This window comes from Odontomachus brunneus, unplaced genomic scaffold (assembly GCF_010583005.1).
Source record: "Odontomachus brunneus isolate Ranch 3 - 2012 unplaced genomic scaffold, Obru_v1 Obru_scaffold_026, whole genome shotgun sequence".
NCBI lineage: Eukaryota > Metazoa > Arthropoda > Insecta > Hymenoptera > Formicidae > Odontomachus > Odontomachus brunneus.
The window spans coordinates 710,257-728,514 of record NW_022639476.1 but is presented as its reverse complement, the minus strand read 5'-3'; the positions used below and the strand labels follow the sequence as shown (position 1 = coordinate 728,514).

The following is an 18,258-nucleotide window of genomic DNA, read 5'->3' as shown; positions in this document are numbered from 1 at the left end:
GAGAGAGAGAGAGAGAGAGAGAGAGAGAGAGAGAGAGAGAGAGAGACAGGCAGAGAAAGGAAGAAAGAAAGAAGACAGGAAAGAGTGAAAAAAAAGCTGCAGTTTCCCGTTGATCCCTGAAAAAGGAAATGCGCGACGTCACCATCTCCATCACCGTCAACGCACGCACGCGAACGCGGATCTTCCTCTTTAACGCAGCAGCACCTCGAGGCGATGCGTTAGCTCACCTTGAGAAAATGGTAAAATAAAATCGTTTGATAGTTGGTGCGCGGAGGGCAAAACACGCGCGTCCTTTCTCCTTTGTTTCTCGTTAAAAAAAGAAGAAAAAAAGAGTGAGAGGGCCACGGGAGTGTGAAGAAAACACGCTGCCAGCGAGGAGACATGGCTGCCGAAGCGGGAGTTTGCCAAAGAAAAAAAGAATTAATTATATTTTTAATTAGCTTCTTCGGGGCTTTAATTAGAATGATAAAACAACGCTACGCGACGCGAACGTATCTTCACCGTCAACGATCGCCACGTGAAAATACCGTCGACGGAAGCGCATAAACATGGCGCGGGAGCGCGTGGAAGCATCCCCGGGGGACGTGGGTGGTTTTGCGAGCGACTTCGCTTTGACGTTTCAAGAAGCAAGTGGATTTTTTCGGCGATTAAACTCTTCCCACACGTTTAACATTTCGGTGACATTTTTAATATGTATATATATATATATATATATATATATATATATATATATATATATACATAGAGAAAGAGAGAGAGAGAGAGAGAGAGAGAGAGAGAGAGAGAGAGACATGCTAATGCAATAACAACACCGATAGTGATTTCTCCTTTATTTGTCTTTCCTTTTTTTCAAACTGACGCGCGTTCAACGCTGAATCATTTATTTTTATTTCCAAACAAGCGAGGACGGTGCCTCCGTCAAAATATTGACTACTAATTTGCGATCTACTAATTTGCCGAACTCGAAATCACGGATGTGTCCATGCGACGCACTTCCACGGTCGCTTCACGGAGCGCTGATCGCGAGCCAGGGATTTAATTAACACAATTTCGGCAGGCGTCATACTAAGCGACAGGCAATTTAATCGGGAACGCCCTCGTGCACGCCGCGCACGATTAATCCTTTTCCTATCGTCTAATTATATGTAGCGACGGAGGGTCAAAAGGCGTGGCGGCGAGGAGACGAGAACGCGTATGCCGACGGGTGGAGAGGGGCGAGGGGAGAAGGGAACGTGCACACGCTTTTATAATAACCCTCCCCCCGGCGGCGCGTCGCATTCGACTTGTCGCATCGATCGATGATAAAAATATTTAACCCTCATCCCTCATCGCCCCGACGACGACGGACCGCTTCGCAAAATCGAATGCAAATGCCGGTGATGGCTTTTTTTAACTTGCAACGTGTAATTGGCGCATGGGAGACGCGCGTTCTCGGGATATTTCGCGAATACCTGTCAAATATTTTACAAGGAAAAGAGGGAGAAAAAGAGGAGGAGGGAAAAGAGAGACAAAGAGAAAAAAGCGCAGCGTTCATGATGAACAAATCACCGACAGAAGCGTTTCGCGTCGGATCTCCGTTGATCAATTTGGCAAAATCGCGTCCGCGGCTCTTCTCGCGACGAATTGTGTGACGCGTATGCGCGCAACCCTTCCGTTTCTCTTGCGAAGGGAGGTACGATGACCTCATGAAGCGCGATTGCACTTTGTGGATGAGCTCACTGAAATCGCGCCGATTTCAATGCGTTGCGCCCGGAGGCAATATTTATGAAAGGCACGTTTTTTTCACACATTCTCTCCCTCCCTCTCTCTCTCTCTCTCTCTCTCTCTCTCTCTCTCTCTCTCTCTCTCTCTTTCGAGCGCACGGGGTGAAAACGACGGTGCGACTAGGCGGGTTGGCACGTACATATCCGATAAATCGATAGAGCGATAAAAGTATCGATATGGAAAAGCCGGTCTCAGTTCGCTGCCGGGACGGACAAGCAGAATATTTTGCACGAGGCCACCCGCTACCGACGCGATAGTGCACCGCCGATTGTAACGGGTGTCTCGAAATTCCGCAGCAGGGACCTCAATTGCGAGGACACGCGCGCGCTCGTAATGGCGAGGTTGCCTCGAAATATGCTTTTCTCTTTTTCTCTTTTTTTTTTCTTTTATATCATGCCTTTATTTGCTTTTACGTCGATTAAAAATATGAATGCATCGTCATCGACCTACAACTGTGCGGTTCTATCTAAAAAAGAGCTGTAAAGGTCACAAAACGTGAACGGGCATTTCAGTGTAAAAGCGACTCGCCGTGCTTTCCATTGAAAGTCAATTTCGATAAACGGAACTAGCGATGCGGGGCCCGTTGCCATTTGAGAGAGAAAAGATAACTTTGGGAAATCAAGTATGTCCGAATGTGTTATCTGACGGAAACACATTGGTTCATTAAGTACGAATTGTTCGCACCTCTTTTATTTCTATTAGAGAGCCGGCTCTCCGGCTCCCAGCGAGACAGAGACAGAGAGAGAGAGAGAAAGAGAGAGAGAGAGAGAGAAATAGATAGATAGATAGATAGATAGATAGATAGATAGATAGATAGAGAGAGAGAGAGAGAGAGAGAGAGAGAGAGAGAGAGAGAGAGAGAGAGAGAGAGAGAGAGAGAGAGAGAGAGAGAGAGAGAGAGAGAGAGAGAGAGAGAGAGAGAGAGAGAGAGAGAGAGAGAGAGAGAGAGAGAGAGAGAGAGAGAGAGAGAGAGAGAGAGAGAGAGAGAGAGAGAGAGAGAGAGAGAGAGAGAGAGAGAGAGAGAGAGAGAGAGAGAGAGAGAGAGAGAGAGAGAGAGAGAGAGAGAGAGAGAGAGAGAGAGAGAGAGAGAGAGAGAGAGAGAGAGAGAGAGAGAGAGAGAAATAGATAGATAGATAGATAGAGAGAGAGAGAGAGAGAGAGAGAGAGAGAGAGAAAATAGCTGTCGTTTTTAATTTCTTAAGAAGAAAAACAATAGGAGCACCCAGTACAAAGAGAATCTCCGACGGTATCGAAAATATATTCTCCGTCAGAGAAAGCCAGTCGAGAGAGAGAAAGAGAGAGAGAGAGAGGAGAAATAGAAGCAGAAATAAGGGCGGAGGGTGGAATGTGCCACACGAGTCGTATCGCATCCCGCGATCGCAATTGCGCGGATACGACGGAAGAGACAGTTGCAGCGCATTTGTGTCATCCGGTGCAAACGCCGGTAACAAGCCCGCGCTAACAATCCCACGGTTCTCTCTTTCTCTCTCTCTCTCTCTCTCTCTCTCCCCCTGCTTTCTCCTGCGGAGAAGCCCGCGAGGAAAGGGCGAGAACCTCACGAGGACGCACATCGACGCGGACAGCGGCAGGACGATCGATGCGACGAAAGGTGTAACAAATTCCTCCAAGGAGACATCTTTTTTTAGGCCAGCCTTCTCCATAGAAATCCTAATGGAATTTTCATTTTATAGCTGTATCAAGAAAGGCAAAGAGACCCTTATCCCGCACCCTTGAAATCGTCCTCGCTCTCTTCCCGCTCTCAGCCGTTGGCGCGTTCCATGATCGAATTTATTTACCGATCACTCGTTACGATATCTTCGCGAATGCCGCGATTATTCTTCGGTATCTTGTTGATTGACGGACAATCCTGGCCGTAATAAATCCATCCATCTTTTCCTTCGTACTGTTGCCCTCCTGTCCCTCTCTGCCCACTTTAACTTTCATTCTTCTCAGCGTTGGCTCCCTCCCTACTTCTCTCTCTCCCTCTCTCTTCTTCTCTCTCTTCCTCTCTCGTGTTCTCTTTATGAGCAATGGAAGAGGTCGTCACACATGAGCGCGTGAACGCCCATTTGGAGCAATAGACAGTATTTTTAGACTCTTGTCTTTCTCTCTCTTTCTCGCCCTCTACTCCACTTGCCCTCTGGTCCTCTGTTCATGGTTAAAACTCGACTGGACAGCACGACGACGTTCACGTTGATCAAACCCTCGTAACAAATGCGAAGGTCTACCCGCCGATGTCATTATCGAGCGATATCCTCGAAGGCGACTCGCCACCTGTTCTCTGGGGGATTTCCCATGGGTCAGTTTTTTTTTAGATCCTCCTCGAAATCGTGGATAATTCCCGAAGTGTGCGCAAAACTGAGTATTGAACAATGGAAATCTTCGGCAGGGATCCACTATGAGTCCACTACCGAGAATCCATCATGAAAACGGAGCCGCGAAGTAACTGAAGTGTGATCGGTGGTTCTTCTATTATTTCTAAGGGCCTCCGCGCACAATAAAAACGTCCGTAATGCTTGAAGTTACGTTAAGTGCTGATCGTAAACTGAACTCTACGCGTAACAGTAAACGCACAAAGAAAATCATAATATAACAGAAGCGTAATTTTGCGCGTAATCGGGCACATTATCATATATTATTATAGATAAATATAATAAATATTTTATATAATAAAAACACACAAGATTGGCAGAAATATTTAAATGAGTATCTCATGAAGATTATTATTTGTCTTTTTACATCATGGCGTTATTCAAACGATCCGTCAGACCGCATGTTTCGATCGGTTCATCGAATTGTTTCGTCATGCGACGACGCGATTAAATTTCGCGCACGATTAATACATCCATGATTCGGAGTACCACGTCTTGCCGTGGGCCGATCCTGACCTATCGACCATTATATCTAATACGCAAGTCGCTTTATGATCAAGCTGAGTGCGAAGTTCATTCGTTTATTTCCCAGGCAGAAGATCAGCTCGGAGGAGAGCAGTATTAGCGAGGTGATGGCGTGGTACACCAGCGTGAACGCTGCTATGCTGGATCACTTGACTAATCAGATTAAGGAGACTGACAACAGCGGGGTGTGGAGGTAATTATCAGCATCTCTTTCCTTGAAAGAACGGGGATCCTTGATAATTAACCCTACGATCTCTTGGTTATCTCGCTCATGCGGGGAACAGCGAGATAAGACGTGAAGTCTATTGGCCCTTACCTGAAATACGTATGCCGTTTTCTCTAAATTTCTTGTAACGAAGTCTCACCCCAAATGCTTGAAAATCCACTCAAAGCGAAAACACCATTGCACGGAGTCATAACAGAGAATATTTCATGTACAAAACATGCAGTATAAATTTTTAGTCCCTTATTATGAATCTAGATGTGGTTTATAAGCTTTCTGATTGGCTTACGAGGTAAAAGTACCAATAACTGGACACTTATCTAACTTTGGTCACATTCTTATTGTTTCAGTCTTTAAATACTTATACTTTCAACATAAAAACTATGTATACATATATTCTGTGTTGAAAGTTTAAATATTCGTGATTAAAGACCAAAATAATAACAAACTCCAGAGTCAGATACGTACCCAGGAATTGATGCTTTTATTCTAAATCAGAATAAGGAACCATAGCTCACAATCTATACCAGTAAATATTTCAGTCGATTAATTAAAAAAAAAAACTTGTTCCTGCAAAACCAGGAGTAAATCAAATTTACTTTTAATTTTAAGTGAAAATATCGTATAAAGATATATACCTTTGACGATTCAGAGTGGGAAATTTACAGAGCGGGGTAAAAAGTCGAGTGTCTCAACTGTCACTCCGCTTTCCCGAGTGGAATTTCGAATTCACTCGCGAAATTCGCCCATATTCCGGCAGGTATCTGATAGCCTTCAAGAACCTCCTGCGGAGCATCGAGAGCCTCGGCATCGCCTCCGTGGAAGGGATCAATTACTTCGGCCGCGGTATTCTCCTCGGCGACAATTACATCAGCTACGTTCGTCACGACGCGCTGGGACGTGATCTGCTGAACGCGGCCCTTACCTACGTGCCCTCCCTCAAGAAATTTTACGAGGAGCTCACGCGCACGATGCCTGAGTACGACAAGATCAGAGCGAGGTAAAGTGCGTTCTACGGGAGGACGGGAGTGAAAGCGGCGCGAGCGCGGGAGTCGTTAATTTTAGAGAAGGAAACTGAGTTTGACGTCGCGGAATATTTCCCGTTGTATCCTCGCGGAGAGTGGAAAGGGTATCTTTCCTTGGCTCGCTTTCGCGAGCGGCAATTTGGGAGAAGTGTTTTCCCCGATGAACGAAAGCGCGCCTTCGTGAGCGACGTAACGGCCCGATGATAGATTACCGCAATAAAAGCGCGACAGTGTGCGTTAAACATGCGATCGTGTGTGTGTGTGTGTGCATTCTCAGACGGGACGAGATCCTGCGGAATCAAAAGAGGGAGCCGAGCGTGGACGATGCAATCGCTTACTTCGACTCGATGGCCACTTACATCGACGAACTGCGTAAACTGCAACGGGAATTGCGTTACATGATAAGGTAAATCCTTATAATGGAATTGTCCCCTACGGATTTATCTTGGCGAGGCTCATTAAGCGTTACGGATTGATAGCTTCCCTTTTCTTCGGTAACAGTTTCAGCAATATATTCAAGGAGTGCTAATGATTATTGCCAATAATTAATTACTGATCCACTTTACCACGCATGAGTATATATTATATTGCACGTCCCATCGGAGACGAGAAACACATATTGATCGCATGTGTCGTGCGGCGTATCTGCCCGCAGAAATTACGTCAACTCGACGTTACAAGACGCGAGCAACAAGGAAGTCGCGGGAATTGCCATCGTCGTGCTGGTGTTGATGGTGTCGCCCATCATCATAATACTGATGCGGAACGCCGTCGCCACCATTCAGGTTTGTGTCAGCAAGCGATTCGATGTCACCTTGCTCGATCCTCTTTCCGGCTACGCGTTGAAATCACGTTGCTTTCATCTAATGAAATTTTCATTCGTTCCGATCAGCGCTGGAATATAACTTATCATTATAATATATTATAATCACACACACACACCCCCACATAGGATAAAATAGCCAATTATTGACATTCCCTTAGTCATTGGTACTCTAAAAGTCCTGGTTTTTGTGCGACTAGTATTGCAGTTAAATATTTTTGCCCAACGAGTTCAAAAGAGAGCTTTACAATTAAAATTGTGAACAACCGCCATTGCAAGAAACACCAGACTTCTTTAGTATCAGTGACTAAAGACGATCAATAATTGGGTGTCAGTAATGTTTACTCTAATGTGTTTACTCTAATTATTTATTACTCATGATGATTTAGTATTAACTTGACGTACGTGATTGATTACAGATGTACGCCGCAAATCTGGCGCAGAAGGCGCGTGAACTCAAGCGCGAGAAGAGGAAGAGCGACACGTTGCTCTTCCAGATGCTTCCGCCCAGCGTGGCCCAGCAACTCAAGCAGACACAGCAGGTAAGTCTGAAATTGAGTTTCTTCGACGAACATTCAGCAAAGTTGTAAAAGTTATCTTTTAAAAACGACTTATCATCCTTTAAAAAAAATAAGCCACCGTTATTCAGAAATATTATTGAGAAATATCTCCATGACATTAAAGTGCCTTGTACCTTGAGCTTCAAATTTAACAATTTTTTGTGCATTAGGTACCAGCCGAGTATTACGAGGCGGTGACTGTCTACTTCAGCGATATAGTTGGCTTCACGGAGATCGCCGCGGAGAACACACCGCTTGAAGTACGTTTTTGTCACTCATGATGTGGATGACCAGTCGATTCTCAAGCAGCTCGATCAATTGTGCGAGAATCGCCGTAGTGTTCCCGGTCGCCGCGATGATGAAATCGCGCACACATTCCGCACGAATTCCCGCAAGACAGACCACGGCGATTTCTAATCGTGCGCAACGACTTTCGCAATTCATCCGTTTCTCCGTCGCGTCGTCTTTATCCTCCCTTCATCGTCATTTCTTTATTGTCGTTTTGGCTTTCATTTAGTAATTCAGAATTTTGCCTATTATCTCGGAGTATCCAACATAACTAAGTTATAAAATCCAACACAGGTTATAAGATCTGCATCGAACCAATATTGGTGATTACGAAATTGCGGGCTGAAAATTGGGATTTGATCATTCAGGACAAACGAGTCAACATTGAAATTGATCGATATGTTGAATCTGACTGGCCTTTAATCCGTAATCTTCAATCTCCAATACTTAGTCTGACAAGGGCTTGAGAGATTCGGGCATTCCTTTCTTCAGGTGGTGACGTTCCTCAATTCGATTTACAAACTGTTCGACGCGCGTATCGAGTGCTACGACGTTTATAAGGTGGAGACCATTGGAGACTCCTACATGGTCGCTTCCGGCCTGCCCGTCAGAAATGGTAAAAGTACGAAACCCCCAAGACCCAGTTCCGCTTGTTGCCTGCAACCTCGAAGTATGCTCGATGCCAAAGTATTTTTCTATAAATTCCTAGGATCTCTCCAATCTGTAGGACTATGTCTGTTTTAAAAACCGTAGATACACACAAGTCCCGGGAAATATCTGAAGAATGCATGCTCGTCCCAATATCGAACGCGGCCAAATTCAATGACGACCTAATATTAAAACATTATAAAATTGCGTATATTATATTAACAACATTGAATATTTCACGTTTCACTCGCTATTTCCGTTGTACTTCTCACAGGCGACAAGCACGTCTCTGAGATCGCCACGATGGCGTTGGATCTGCTGGCGGCCTCATCCGTCTTCCAAGTACCCAAACGTCCTGGTGAACGGCTACAGATACGTAGCGGGGCACACACCGGGCCTGTCGTGGCCGGCATCGTCGGCAGCAAGATGCCACGTTACTGTCTCTTCGGGGACACCGTGAACACGGCGAGTCGCATGGAATCGACCGGGGAAGGTAATATATTTCGCAACCTGCGAGTTTTCTTCGCGTCACGATCTCGTCATTTGGAATTTTCACGTGTATTTCTTTCGTTATATTTCTTTATATGATTCTAATTTGTTATATATGTTTGCATTTCACCCAAGCTCTGCGAATTCACATCAGCTTGGAGATGAAAAAGGCACTCGACGCGGTGGGTGGTTTCAGGATCGAACATCGTGGCCTGGTCGACGTAAAGGTAATCTTCGCGAGAACATTATAATTATTACACCAAGATTAGGAAATAACTTCGAGTCGAAATTTCGATTTTATATTAAACCTATCCAAATTCCTTTGAACCCAAAGGATCAACCTTCATTTGGCACTTCAATTTCCAGGGCAAAGGTCTCATGGACACATATTGGCTGGAGTGCAAGGATGGCGGTATTGCTCGCGCCGCCGAGCTGGATCTGCCGTCGTTCTTCGAGGACGTGCGACCGGTCTTCATGCGTCGTTTGCGTGAGGAAGGTACTCTCTGATGCGAGCCGTATTCCCGCCGGGACCTCTGGTACCTGAACCGGCGCCCCAACCCGTGTATCCGCCTCTCCCAACCAAATCTGATCGACCACTTGAAGCGACCAGGTCAAGGTCGCAGGAATCGTCTCTCCCATCCGAATCTGCACATCACTCCGGTGAAAGCGCCACCGCAATCGCAGTCCAGCATCGAGTCGCAGGACTCGGGCACTTACGAGGGCACCCGTTCAACCACACCCTGCCCACCGAGCTATTCGCCGGCGAGCCAACGCAGCCGTTATTCGCAGCCGAATCTACCCACCCTATTGATTTCGTACGACCGTCGATCGGCAGGCTCGCCGGATCGCCGCATCCGCATGTCCCAACCGACCCTCAACTCCAGCCTGAGCGGCATCAACTTCTTCGGCATGAATCGCGTAGGCGGCGGTCGGCTGTCCTATACAAGCTTACGTGCTACCTCTGGCGACAACAGCATCAACGAGGAGGAGAGACTGTCGACGCCGAACGTGCACGCCCTGGGCGGCAGCGGCAGTCCGCGTGGAAGTCTAACGATGGAGCGGAGTTCGTCCAGACTATCGCAGCCGGACGTGCGCAGGTTCAACCTGCGGCAGGATAAGCGCGAGCGACTGTCGCAACCCACTCTGGTCACCGGCGACTATTATCCTGGTCGAGGGCAGCAACGACTGTCTCAACCTTGCTTAAGCAGCGGTCGCGAGGGCGTCATTGGCGTCCACTCACCCTCACCGCCGCCGTATCCCCTGAAACACAAGCGATTCGTGCCAGGTGCATTGCAAGCTTGCCAACGCGACCGTCTGTCTCAGTTAGACATCGGTTCCAAATACCGGAACATCATGAAGGACTTGGGTGGCGGCAGTGGCAGGGACGCCTCGCAGGTCAAGTTCAACCGCGACCGATTCTCCATACCGGAGCTGGAGACGCAAAACGATCTGAGACTAATTGCTGGAACGCCAAAGCAACGCTTCAGCTTGGACAGTCAGCTGACGAAGCAGCGTTTCAGCCTGGACAGCCAAGACAGTTGCAAGTCCAGGCTGCTACCGATCGCCAGCTCGCCGATCTTCGAGCATCAGCAGATGAAGACCGAGGAGATGACAGGCATAACGTCTAGTCGACTGAAGAGTCCCACTTGCGAGGGTCTAGAGAGTGTGCTCGTGGCGAGCACATCGCCACTTTTTCCAGCAGGCGAGAGGCGCTTCCTCGCGCCAGATTTCCCGTTCCCGAGGAAGTCGTCCAAGTCACCGTCGCCGACGAAAACGACGGAATCGAAAACCACCGGCAAACCACCGCCGATCCCGGTCAGGGAGAGAATGTCTGTGCCGGAGATCAGGAACTCGAGTTTGCGCCGGTTATTAGATCCACCTACTCGACAACGACACAGCATCGCCGGCAACCTCAGACAATCGTTACTGACGCCAGTTAAGCTGCAGGACTTTGGTACAACCGGTGGCAGAAAGTCACCGCGATACTCGATTGACGATGCATTGGAGAAACTCAAGAGGATCGAGAAGGAGGAAAATCGACGGAATCAGGAAATGAGCGAGGAAAAGTATCAAACGAAAGAGCAAGATCAACTACAACAGCAACAGCAGCAGGAACCGAAGCACATACAAAAGCATTACTCGTATACTTACGAAACCGGCGACGACGGGAGCGTCTCGTCGTCGTTGGGCAAAATCAGTGTGGGCGGCACACCGAAGCGCAAGTACTTGGAGAGCAACTTCGACGAGAACGAGCAGGTGATCACGACGGTGATCGAGACGGACGTGCCGATGATCATGCCGAGCCCGATCAAGTACGCGAAAAAGGTGCAAGCGTACTCGAGCGAGACCCCCAAGTGGATTCGCAAATATTTGGACGAGAGCCCCAAGATAGGTAGGAAAACTTCCACCGTCGGTGGCGGCAGCGGCGGTACAGGCGTCAAAGAAACCGGTAGGGTCAACCGAAGAAGCAGTCGCAGGAAGAGCTCGCTGGAGTCGATCGAGTCGGTGACGAAGAAACCCGAGGAGAAGCCCCGTTCCAAGTCCGTCAGCTGCGAAGAGAGGAATGCTAAGGGTATCACGATCCCCGCCACGGAGCAGAAAGGCGTGATGAACACTTACGTGAGAATCGTGCCGTCCAGTAACGCTCAGGAGAACAGATACGAGGTCGGCGTGGAGTCTGCAGTTTCGGACTGGAAAACCGATACTCGAGGTCCGTACGGAGACGACACCGACACGGACGATTCCACATCGATTTAATCTGCAGTCCTAACACACACACACACTCATATATATATACATATATATACATATATACACATATACATATACACCAAAGTTGGGAAAGTTACTTTCCTCAAAGTAATTTGTCACAGTTATTCATTTGAGAAAATAACTCGTCTGTTAAAGTAAGTTAAAGTCCAAAATTTTCTATCAGTAAAAAATAATTTTTTTAAATAACAATTATATAAAATATTGTTATTTAAAAATATGTCATTTTATTACCGTTACTAACGAAGAAAAAGAAAATACGCCATTACCGAGTCGATATTGGAGAAAAGTAACTTGTATAACTTATTTCCTAACTCTACAAACACATATAATTACCTCTTGGAAGATCATTAACGTATTAGTTATCGTCATTTTCGAGGGCGTGTCAATCGGAACAGCTAATTAAGCGATGCATTCGGCATAAGTCGTGTCCGATTTATTGTGTTCGCAATTACAAACGAGAAGAACGTCTCGAGAAAATCATCGTTGTATCAATATATGTACATGTTAGTTTCGAAATTTGCGCCAATTAGATTTTCTAATTATGAATAACCGTTCAAAGTTTCGCCATCGTGAATATCATCGGACAACGTCGTGACGAAACTTGTAGAATTTGTAGCAGTAGCTCATTCTTGCGCGTATAAAATTGACGCGGTGAGAATACCTTATTCTAAGTTTATTGCCATACCGATATACCGAGGAAAAACTAAATGGAGAACATGAATAGAGAAGAAACGAGAGACCAGCACTAGTGACGTCGAGAGATGGTCGACGAGTGGGACGATCTTGAAGAGGATTCCTCGATATTTTGTACTTAAAGAAAGAAGAACGTCGACTCATCTAATCGTCCGGCCATGCGAGCCGGAAGTCAAGAACCGAATGCAGATGATATTTTTGCAAAAAGAAAAAAACAGAGGACCAGGATATACGCGACACTCCGCTGCGTTTAGCCTAAATGATACTCAGATGTGCTTTATTAACTTTCTCGATTCCTATATAAGCGAATTCTGTTTTTTGTATATATCTAAAATGTTCGCGAAGGAGCGCAAAGTTGAGGAGAAGAGGGCTGGAGGATGTGCAGTTTGCGACCGAAATGCCGATCGTAAGATTCGGAAGACGACGAATTAGTGAGCTTCCGGATCGTAACGAGTCCCTGAAAAGTCCCCATTGATCTCATCGCGTTGTAATCGACGGAACGAAATAGATCTCTCGCTAATCGAAATTTCAGCCTTCCCCAGATAGACAGAGATGCTGAGCATAGCATACAAACGTTTAACGTACACTTCATGATGTTATCGTAACAGCACAACGTGTTTTAAAACACGTTTGTTTAAAAAAACCTATAATTTTAATAAAAAAATATTTACTTTTTATCAGTACAATGATTGCGGGCTAATTACGTTCTCTTTTCAGTAAAATAAGTAGCAGTTTTCATGACATCAGATAACTTCTTAGATACTGAAAAAATTCTTGTTATATCAGGAGACGTACTTACGTTCTCTAATTACGCTAATTACGTTCTCTTTTCAGTAAAATAAGTAGCAGTTTTCATGACATCAGATAACTTCTTAGATACTGAAAAAATTCTTGTTATATCAGGAGACGTACTTACGTTCTCTAATTACGCTAATTACGTTCTCTTTTCAGTAAAATAAGTAGCAGTTTTCATGACATCAGATAACTTCTTAGATACTGAAAAAATTCTTGTTATATCAGGAGACGTACTTACGTTCTCTAATTACGCTAATTACGTTCTCTTTTCAGTAAAATAAGTAGCAGTTTTCATGACATCAGATAACTTCTTAGATACTGAAAAAATTCTTGTTATATCAGGAGACGTACTTGTGCTAAGCATCAAGCTCATTGAGCAGATATCATTGAGCAAATAACATGTCGAAATGTCTGTCTGGGTCAAGTTGTATTCCGATCAAAAGTCTCAGACGAGTCTCGCGCGTGCAACCCTTCGGTCGCTCTGCGTACAATATTTCTAGCGTACGCTGTGTGTCTTAGCTCGGAGCGTATTATTTTTACGAGGCTTGCGTCGAGAGGTGTCGTAGAAATTAAGTGTAAAGAACGGTCATCTTGTAAATATACCGGCTATAAAGAATTATACACACCGCTAAATGTTCCCACCGTTGTATCGTTGTATCGATCATCCTTCTCCTTTTTAATTTTTCATCGGAAAGATATCTTTCGTTTGTCAAACCGTGTCGCGAATCGTGTGTTATTGAACGAAAACGTTCGCAAACGAGAAAAAACACGAGAAGGATTTATTTGAAAATAACAGGCGACCCCCCTCCCCCGCGCGCGAGCGAATGTTAATTTTTGCTGATACTAGTCATTAACGGGATCTTACGAGTAGTCGTGATCTTTCTGCGAATACTCCGATACGAATGCGAATGTGCACGTGAATGTTGAATAGTTTTATTTGCTTTTAGTAAATAATTTAGTAGTACATGTGTCCATATATATTTACATACATGCATACATACATATATATGTACATATATATATATAAAATATAAGAAAAAATATATGTTTATATATATACACATGTACACGAAGTGTTCATCGTAATAGCTCGCATGATTTTCGAGAGAGGCAATAAACGTATAAAAGAACGTGTACCAAGACTATATCTGCTTCAAACCGTTCAGTTAATGTGTTGCTTGTAATGTTATCGCGTAAAAATATCGCGTACCGTCCCACATTTGAAAAACTCCAGATAATCTTAATTATCTAATGAAAATAAAGATTATCGATACTTTTCTTCACTGCAATTTGTTGCTCATCCGAGACAGATGTAATTCTGTATACTACATTTGTTTATGTGTTCGTTGAAAATACCTTGAAAAATATGCGTTACGATAAACACTTTGTGTGAGTGCGTTGTGTGTGGGAAGGGGGGAGGTAGTTACGCAAACGCGCGCGCGCGCGTATGTGTGTATATGTGGGGGGTGTGTGACATATAATGCACAATTAAATACGTAAAGTATTAGAAAGAGTCGAAGTGTGCATAAAAAAAATACTATACTTTGTAAAAAGAACGTGCTCTCTGTGTATACACACAAAGATTGAAATATATAATCCATTGTTATAGACTGAAACAATCCTTCCGATCCTTTAGTCATAAAATTCATCTTTCTACAGCAGAAAGAGAAAGCTATTTCATGTCTTCACCTGTTGATGTTTTAAATAATATCCAATGCTGTTAACTTCATCTGTTGTACTACATTCTATTCTAGCACTATTCAGATATAAAATATAATTCTTTTTAGTCAACAAAAGTACTTCTTGCTATGACTTTAATATCTTTTTAAAGAAATGAATTTAAATCCAAGGTACCACTCCGGCATAATGTATGTTGGGCGTATATCTCAGTTTTAAAGTCATTTTATCACATCAATTTAAGAATTTTAATTAGTGAAATAAATATTAATATCCGATTAATGTAGTATTAATTGGACTATATTTTATATTTAGACACTTCACGTTTCGATATTTAATTACACATACATTGTATGATTTAAATAGATACTTGTCGAGTTCTTACTAATAAGATCACAATCAGTTAGGGTTGCAATTGACTGCGATAAATCTAATAAAAAAATAATAATTTACAAATAAATAAAAAATATATTTTAAAAACTCTTCAGTAAAAAACTAAACTTCTAAAAAATAAATATGAAAGGTAGAAAAATAACTCTATATTTTCTGTCTTTGGTCATATTCAAAATATTATGCATTTTCTTTTGTAGCATTTGGTCTTATATTTTCTAAATCTTCTCTTGAAAATGCAAAAAGGCCACTAAACTTCAGGATCTGATGAAGAAAAATGAACAGATTCATCTGACAAATCAGAAATCGTGTACATTTTTCTCCTAACAGAAAGAATTTACTTACAAACCGATTTTGGCTTTACATGTAGGGACAATTTCCTTACTATTCATTGATTTAATTATTTTTTCAATTATTGTTTTCCCTAAACTAACGTTCCAGCTAATGTCCGTGATTTTTGTTTCTTATCTTATGAGAACTTTTTCTTAAGTCATTTTGACGGAAACATATCATTTCTTTAATTATTAGAAATCAAGATGTTAACCATAAGGTAGGATCCTCCCTTTGGAAGGGAGAAGAGGGTGGATCATCAGTATAATCATCCTGGTATAATACCGATGAGCGTTCGCGGTTCAATCGCGGATCTCGTTGATTAATCCCGGCGAAACGATCAGTCACGTCAGAGAGTAAAGATTTAAGATCTGTACGCTTTTCATTAGGCGGGTAAAATCCACTGACTCGGAATCCCTGCATTATATTGGTTGATGTGAAAGCCATGGCGAAAGCTTTACCCACTAAAGTAGAGATGTCACGTGTATACAGTTTTCTACCCACATTATTCTGATTTGACAATAGTTCTTTCCCTGCATTGTTGTAAGAAACTTTGAAGACTTCAGACACTCCCTCCTCGATAGGTTGTACCTTATGACTCCCATATGGTTGAAAGGTTATTAATGTTACACCTTTCTCCTTCGCCAATTGATAAACAGGAGCACACATATGACTTTCATGATTATCTAATAGCACAATGCAAGGTATGTCCTTTGATGGTTTGGCATATCGTAAAAAATGTCTAAAAAATTCCAAAAATAAATCCTCATTAGGTCCCCCAGATGAGTTCATAGCACCAATTGTTTCAGGAGGTGCTCCATCAAGTACAAAATCCGTATAGTCGACGTTTGGAAAAATCATCATTGGAGGAATAGTATCGCCTCCTGCATTCACTGCTGAGATTATCGTAAGATTACTTTCAGAGCTGACAGCAGAGAATGATTGCATTTCTTTGGTTAATATTTCTGGTGGATTATAAAGTGTTATCTCGTCAATGTTCCAAATGCTGGTAGGTGGTAGACCTAATGGACATTTATCTATTGCTGCTTTGTAACTTTGAAATGTTGTTAGTAATTTTGTCGGCGATGGTGACGTTTTCGACGATGGTGACGTTTTCGACGATGGTGACGTTTTCAACGATGGTAACGTTGTCGATGGTGAGGTTTCTTGGTCTCTTGGTGGACCGACTATACGAATACAAGTTCCTTCAGAATCTTGAAACAAAATATGTCCATCATATCTCTTGCGAAATTTTTGCAGCCAACTTACACTTGCCATTTTGTGTTCCTCCCATGAAAAAGGGAGCTTTTTGTTAAGCTGTTTCGCAAAGTGATAAGCAACCTCTTGAACAGCTTTCAGTGAAAATACTTTATATGCCAATACATAATCCTTTATATTATTAAGAAGCTGAAGCTCTTCATCTTTAGTAAAAATATCAAAAGTCATTCGCAATTTGGTTTCATGAAGTTTAGAGTCTTTTCCCTCATTTATGTAACTTTGAAGGCGACGGTAAAGTGTCTTTCTTGGGACCCCAATGAGTTTAGAAGCATCATTCAAACTTAACATACCATCTTTGACTAATTTAATTGAATCTTGTATTTGATCAATATCTGTGTTAGGCTTCTTAAGATGGTCTCTTATGGGAGATTTGTGAGCCATATTTTGTTATCTCTAGAAAAAAAGACAATTTCAATATATGAACTAAAAAAATGCACAAATAAACAAGAATTAATTTATAATAAAGCATTTTGGGTGCACTTTAGAAATGTACATTCACTGTGTCTAATGTGCAACACACACCAAAAGAATTTAAAAATTTAAAATCACGAATCTTAGGTTAAGTTTATATTGGTTTTAATTAACGATTACGCGCAAGCTGAATAAACAATGCTTCAATTGTGTATCATTACTTTACTATAAATATAATAATAAAAACGCAATTATATATACAGTAAACATCAACACACATGAAAAGTCTTAATTTCATAAAAACTTACAAAATTTCTGGCACACCAATCCTAGCCACTTAACATTTGTAACAGCCCAAAGGGCTGCGGGGTGACTAATACTAAAGCTTTAAGCTGCGTTCCGAAATTTACTGCCAGTACTGAAATCCTATAATATACGTAACATGAACTATAGATTTTCAGTACTGGCAGTGCATTTCGGAACGCAGCCTTATTTTGAAGCAGTAAAATTAGTATCAAAACTGGTTCAGAGAGCGCGTACTAATCGCTACATACGTACAGCATTTAAGGTATATTGTTACTTTTATATCTTTAGTTTCGATTAAATTACTAATGCGCATATGTATCAAGACAGCTTATCCAAATGATTGATAAACTAAAAAATCTTAAGTATAGTTAGAGTCCTCAGCTCCGATTTGGCTGAAATTTAACTCATCGACTAGATGCTAAAGCGTTTTTCCGTTTCGTGACCACGGTAGTATTTGGTTGATTAGTTGGTCTACTTAACGTTCACAACGCCTCGAACGACGAAGATAAATGACGCTCGCGACGTTGCGAGCGTTAAGCGGACCAAACTAACAAACCAAACGTTACCGTCGTCACGAAACAAAAAAAACGCCTCTGTTTATAGCCATCACTACCTCAATTCCTCATTGAAGGCTCGTAGCGGAAACTTTGGAACTAATTTACAGAAATAACGGGTCTAAAAATGTTCGACGCGTTATTTCTTTTATATTTTGAAACTGCTGATAGTTCAACGTTTATGCAGACACATACACGCGCAAATCGATAATCATTTTACACGCATACGAAATAACTTGAAAAAATTGAATGTTTGCAAATATATATATATATATATATATATATATATATATATATATATATATATATATATATATATATATATATATATATAT

General features: G+C 42.8%; 2 protein-coding genes across 3 annotated transcripts in view; one reads left to right on the top strand and one right to left on the bottom strand.

Annotated features, from left to right (window-relative positions):
* The window catches only part of LOC116842587 (receptor-type guanylate cyclase daf-11), a 44,413-nt gene extending 29,830 nt beyond the window's left edge, over positions 1–14,583 (top strand). The window contains exons 8-18 of one of the 2 annotated variants that reach the window (XM_032811997.1): positions 4,729–4,854; positions 5,645–5,884; positions 6,187–6,315; positions 6,565–6,694; positions 7,152–7,274; positions 7,463–7,552; positions 8,073–8,196; positions 8,503–8,721; positions 8,853–8,944; positions 9,084–9,213; positions 9,334–14,583. In XM_032811997.1, coding sequence (XP_032667888.1) covers positions 4,729–4,854; positions 5,645–5,884; positions 6,187–6,315; positions 6,565–6,694; positions 7,152–7,274; positions 7,463–7,552; positions 8,073–8,196; positions 8,503–8,721; positions 8,853–8,944; positions 9,084–9,213; positions 9,334–11,474 — 3,544 coding nt within the window. In that variant the 3' untranslated portion in view covers positions 11,475–14,583. Of the gene's footprint in view, positions 1–4,728; positions 4,855–5,644; positions 5,885–6,186; positions 6,316–6,564; positions 6,695–7,151; positions 7,275–7,462; positions 7,553–8,072; positions 8,197–8,502; positions 8,722–8,852; positions 8,945–9,083; positions 9,263–9,333 lie in introns of those variants that run through there. The other variant, XM_032811996.1, reaches the window with a different exon arrangement.
* Positions 14,584–14,938: 355 nt separating this feature from the next.
* Positions 14,939–18,238, bottom strand: LOC116842588. Its single transcript, XM_032811998.1, has 2 exons — positions 17,372–18,238; positions 14,939–17,045 (listed from the first exon to the last, which is right to left on the bottom strand). Exon 2 carries the CDS (start codon positions 17,031–17,033, stop codon positions 15,576–15,578), a length of 1,458 nt encoding a protein of 485 aa, XP_032667889.1. The 5' UTR covers positions 17,034–17,045; positions 17,372–18,238; the 3' UTR covers positions 14,939–15,575.
* Between the last annotated feature and the right edge of the window lie 20 nt (positions 18,239–18,258).

Bases quoted from the DNA above. Each gene is read 5' to 3' on its own strand.
- LOC116842588 (XM_032811998.1), bottom strand. From the start codon at position 17,033: ATGGCTCACAAATCTCCCATAAGAGACCATCTTAAGAAGCCTAACACA.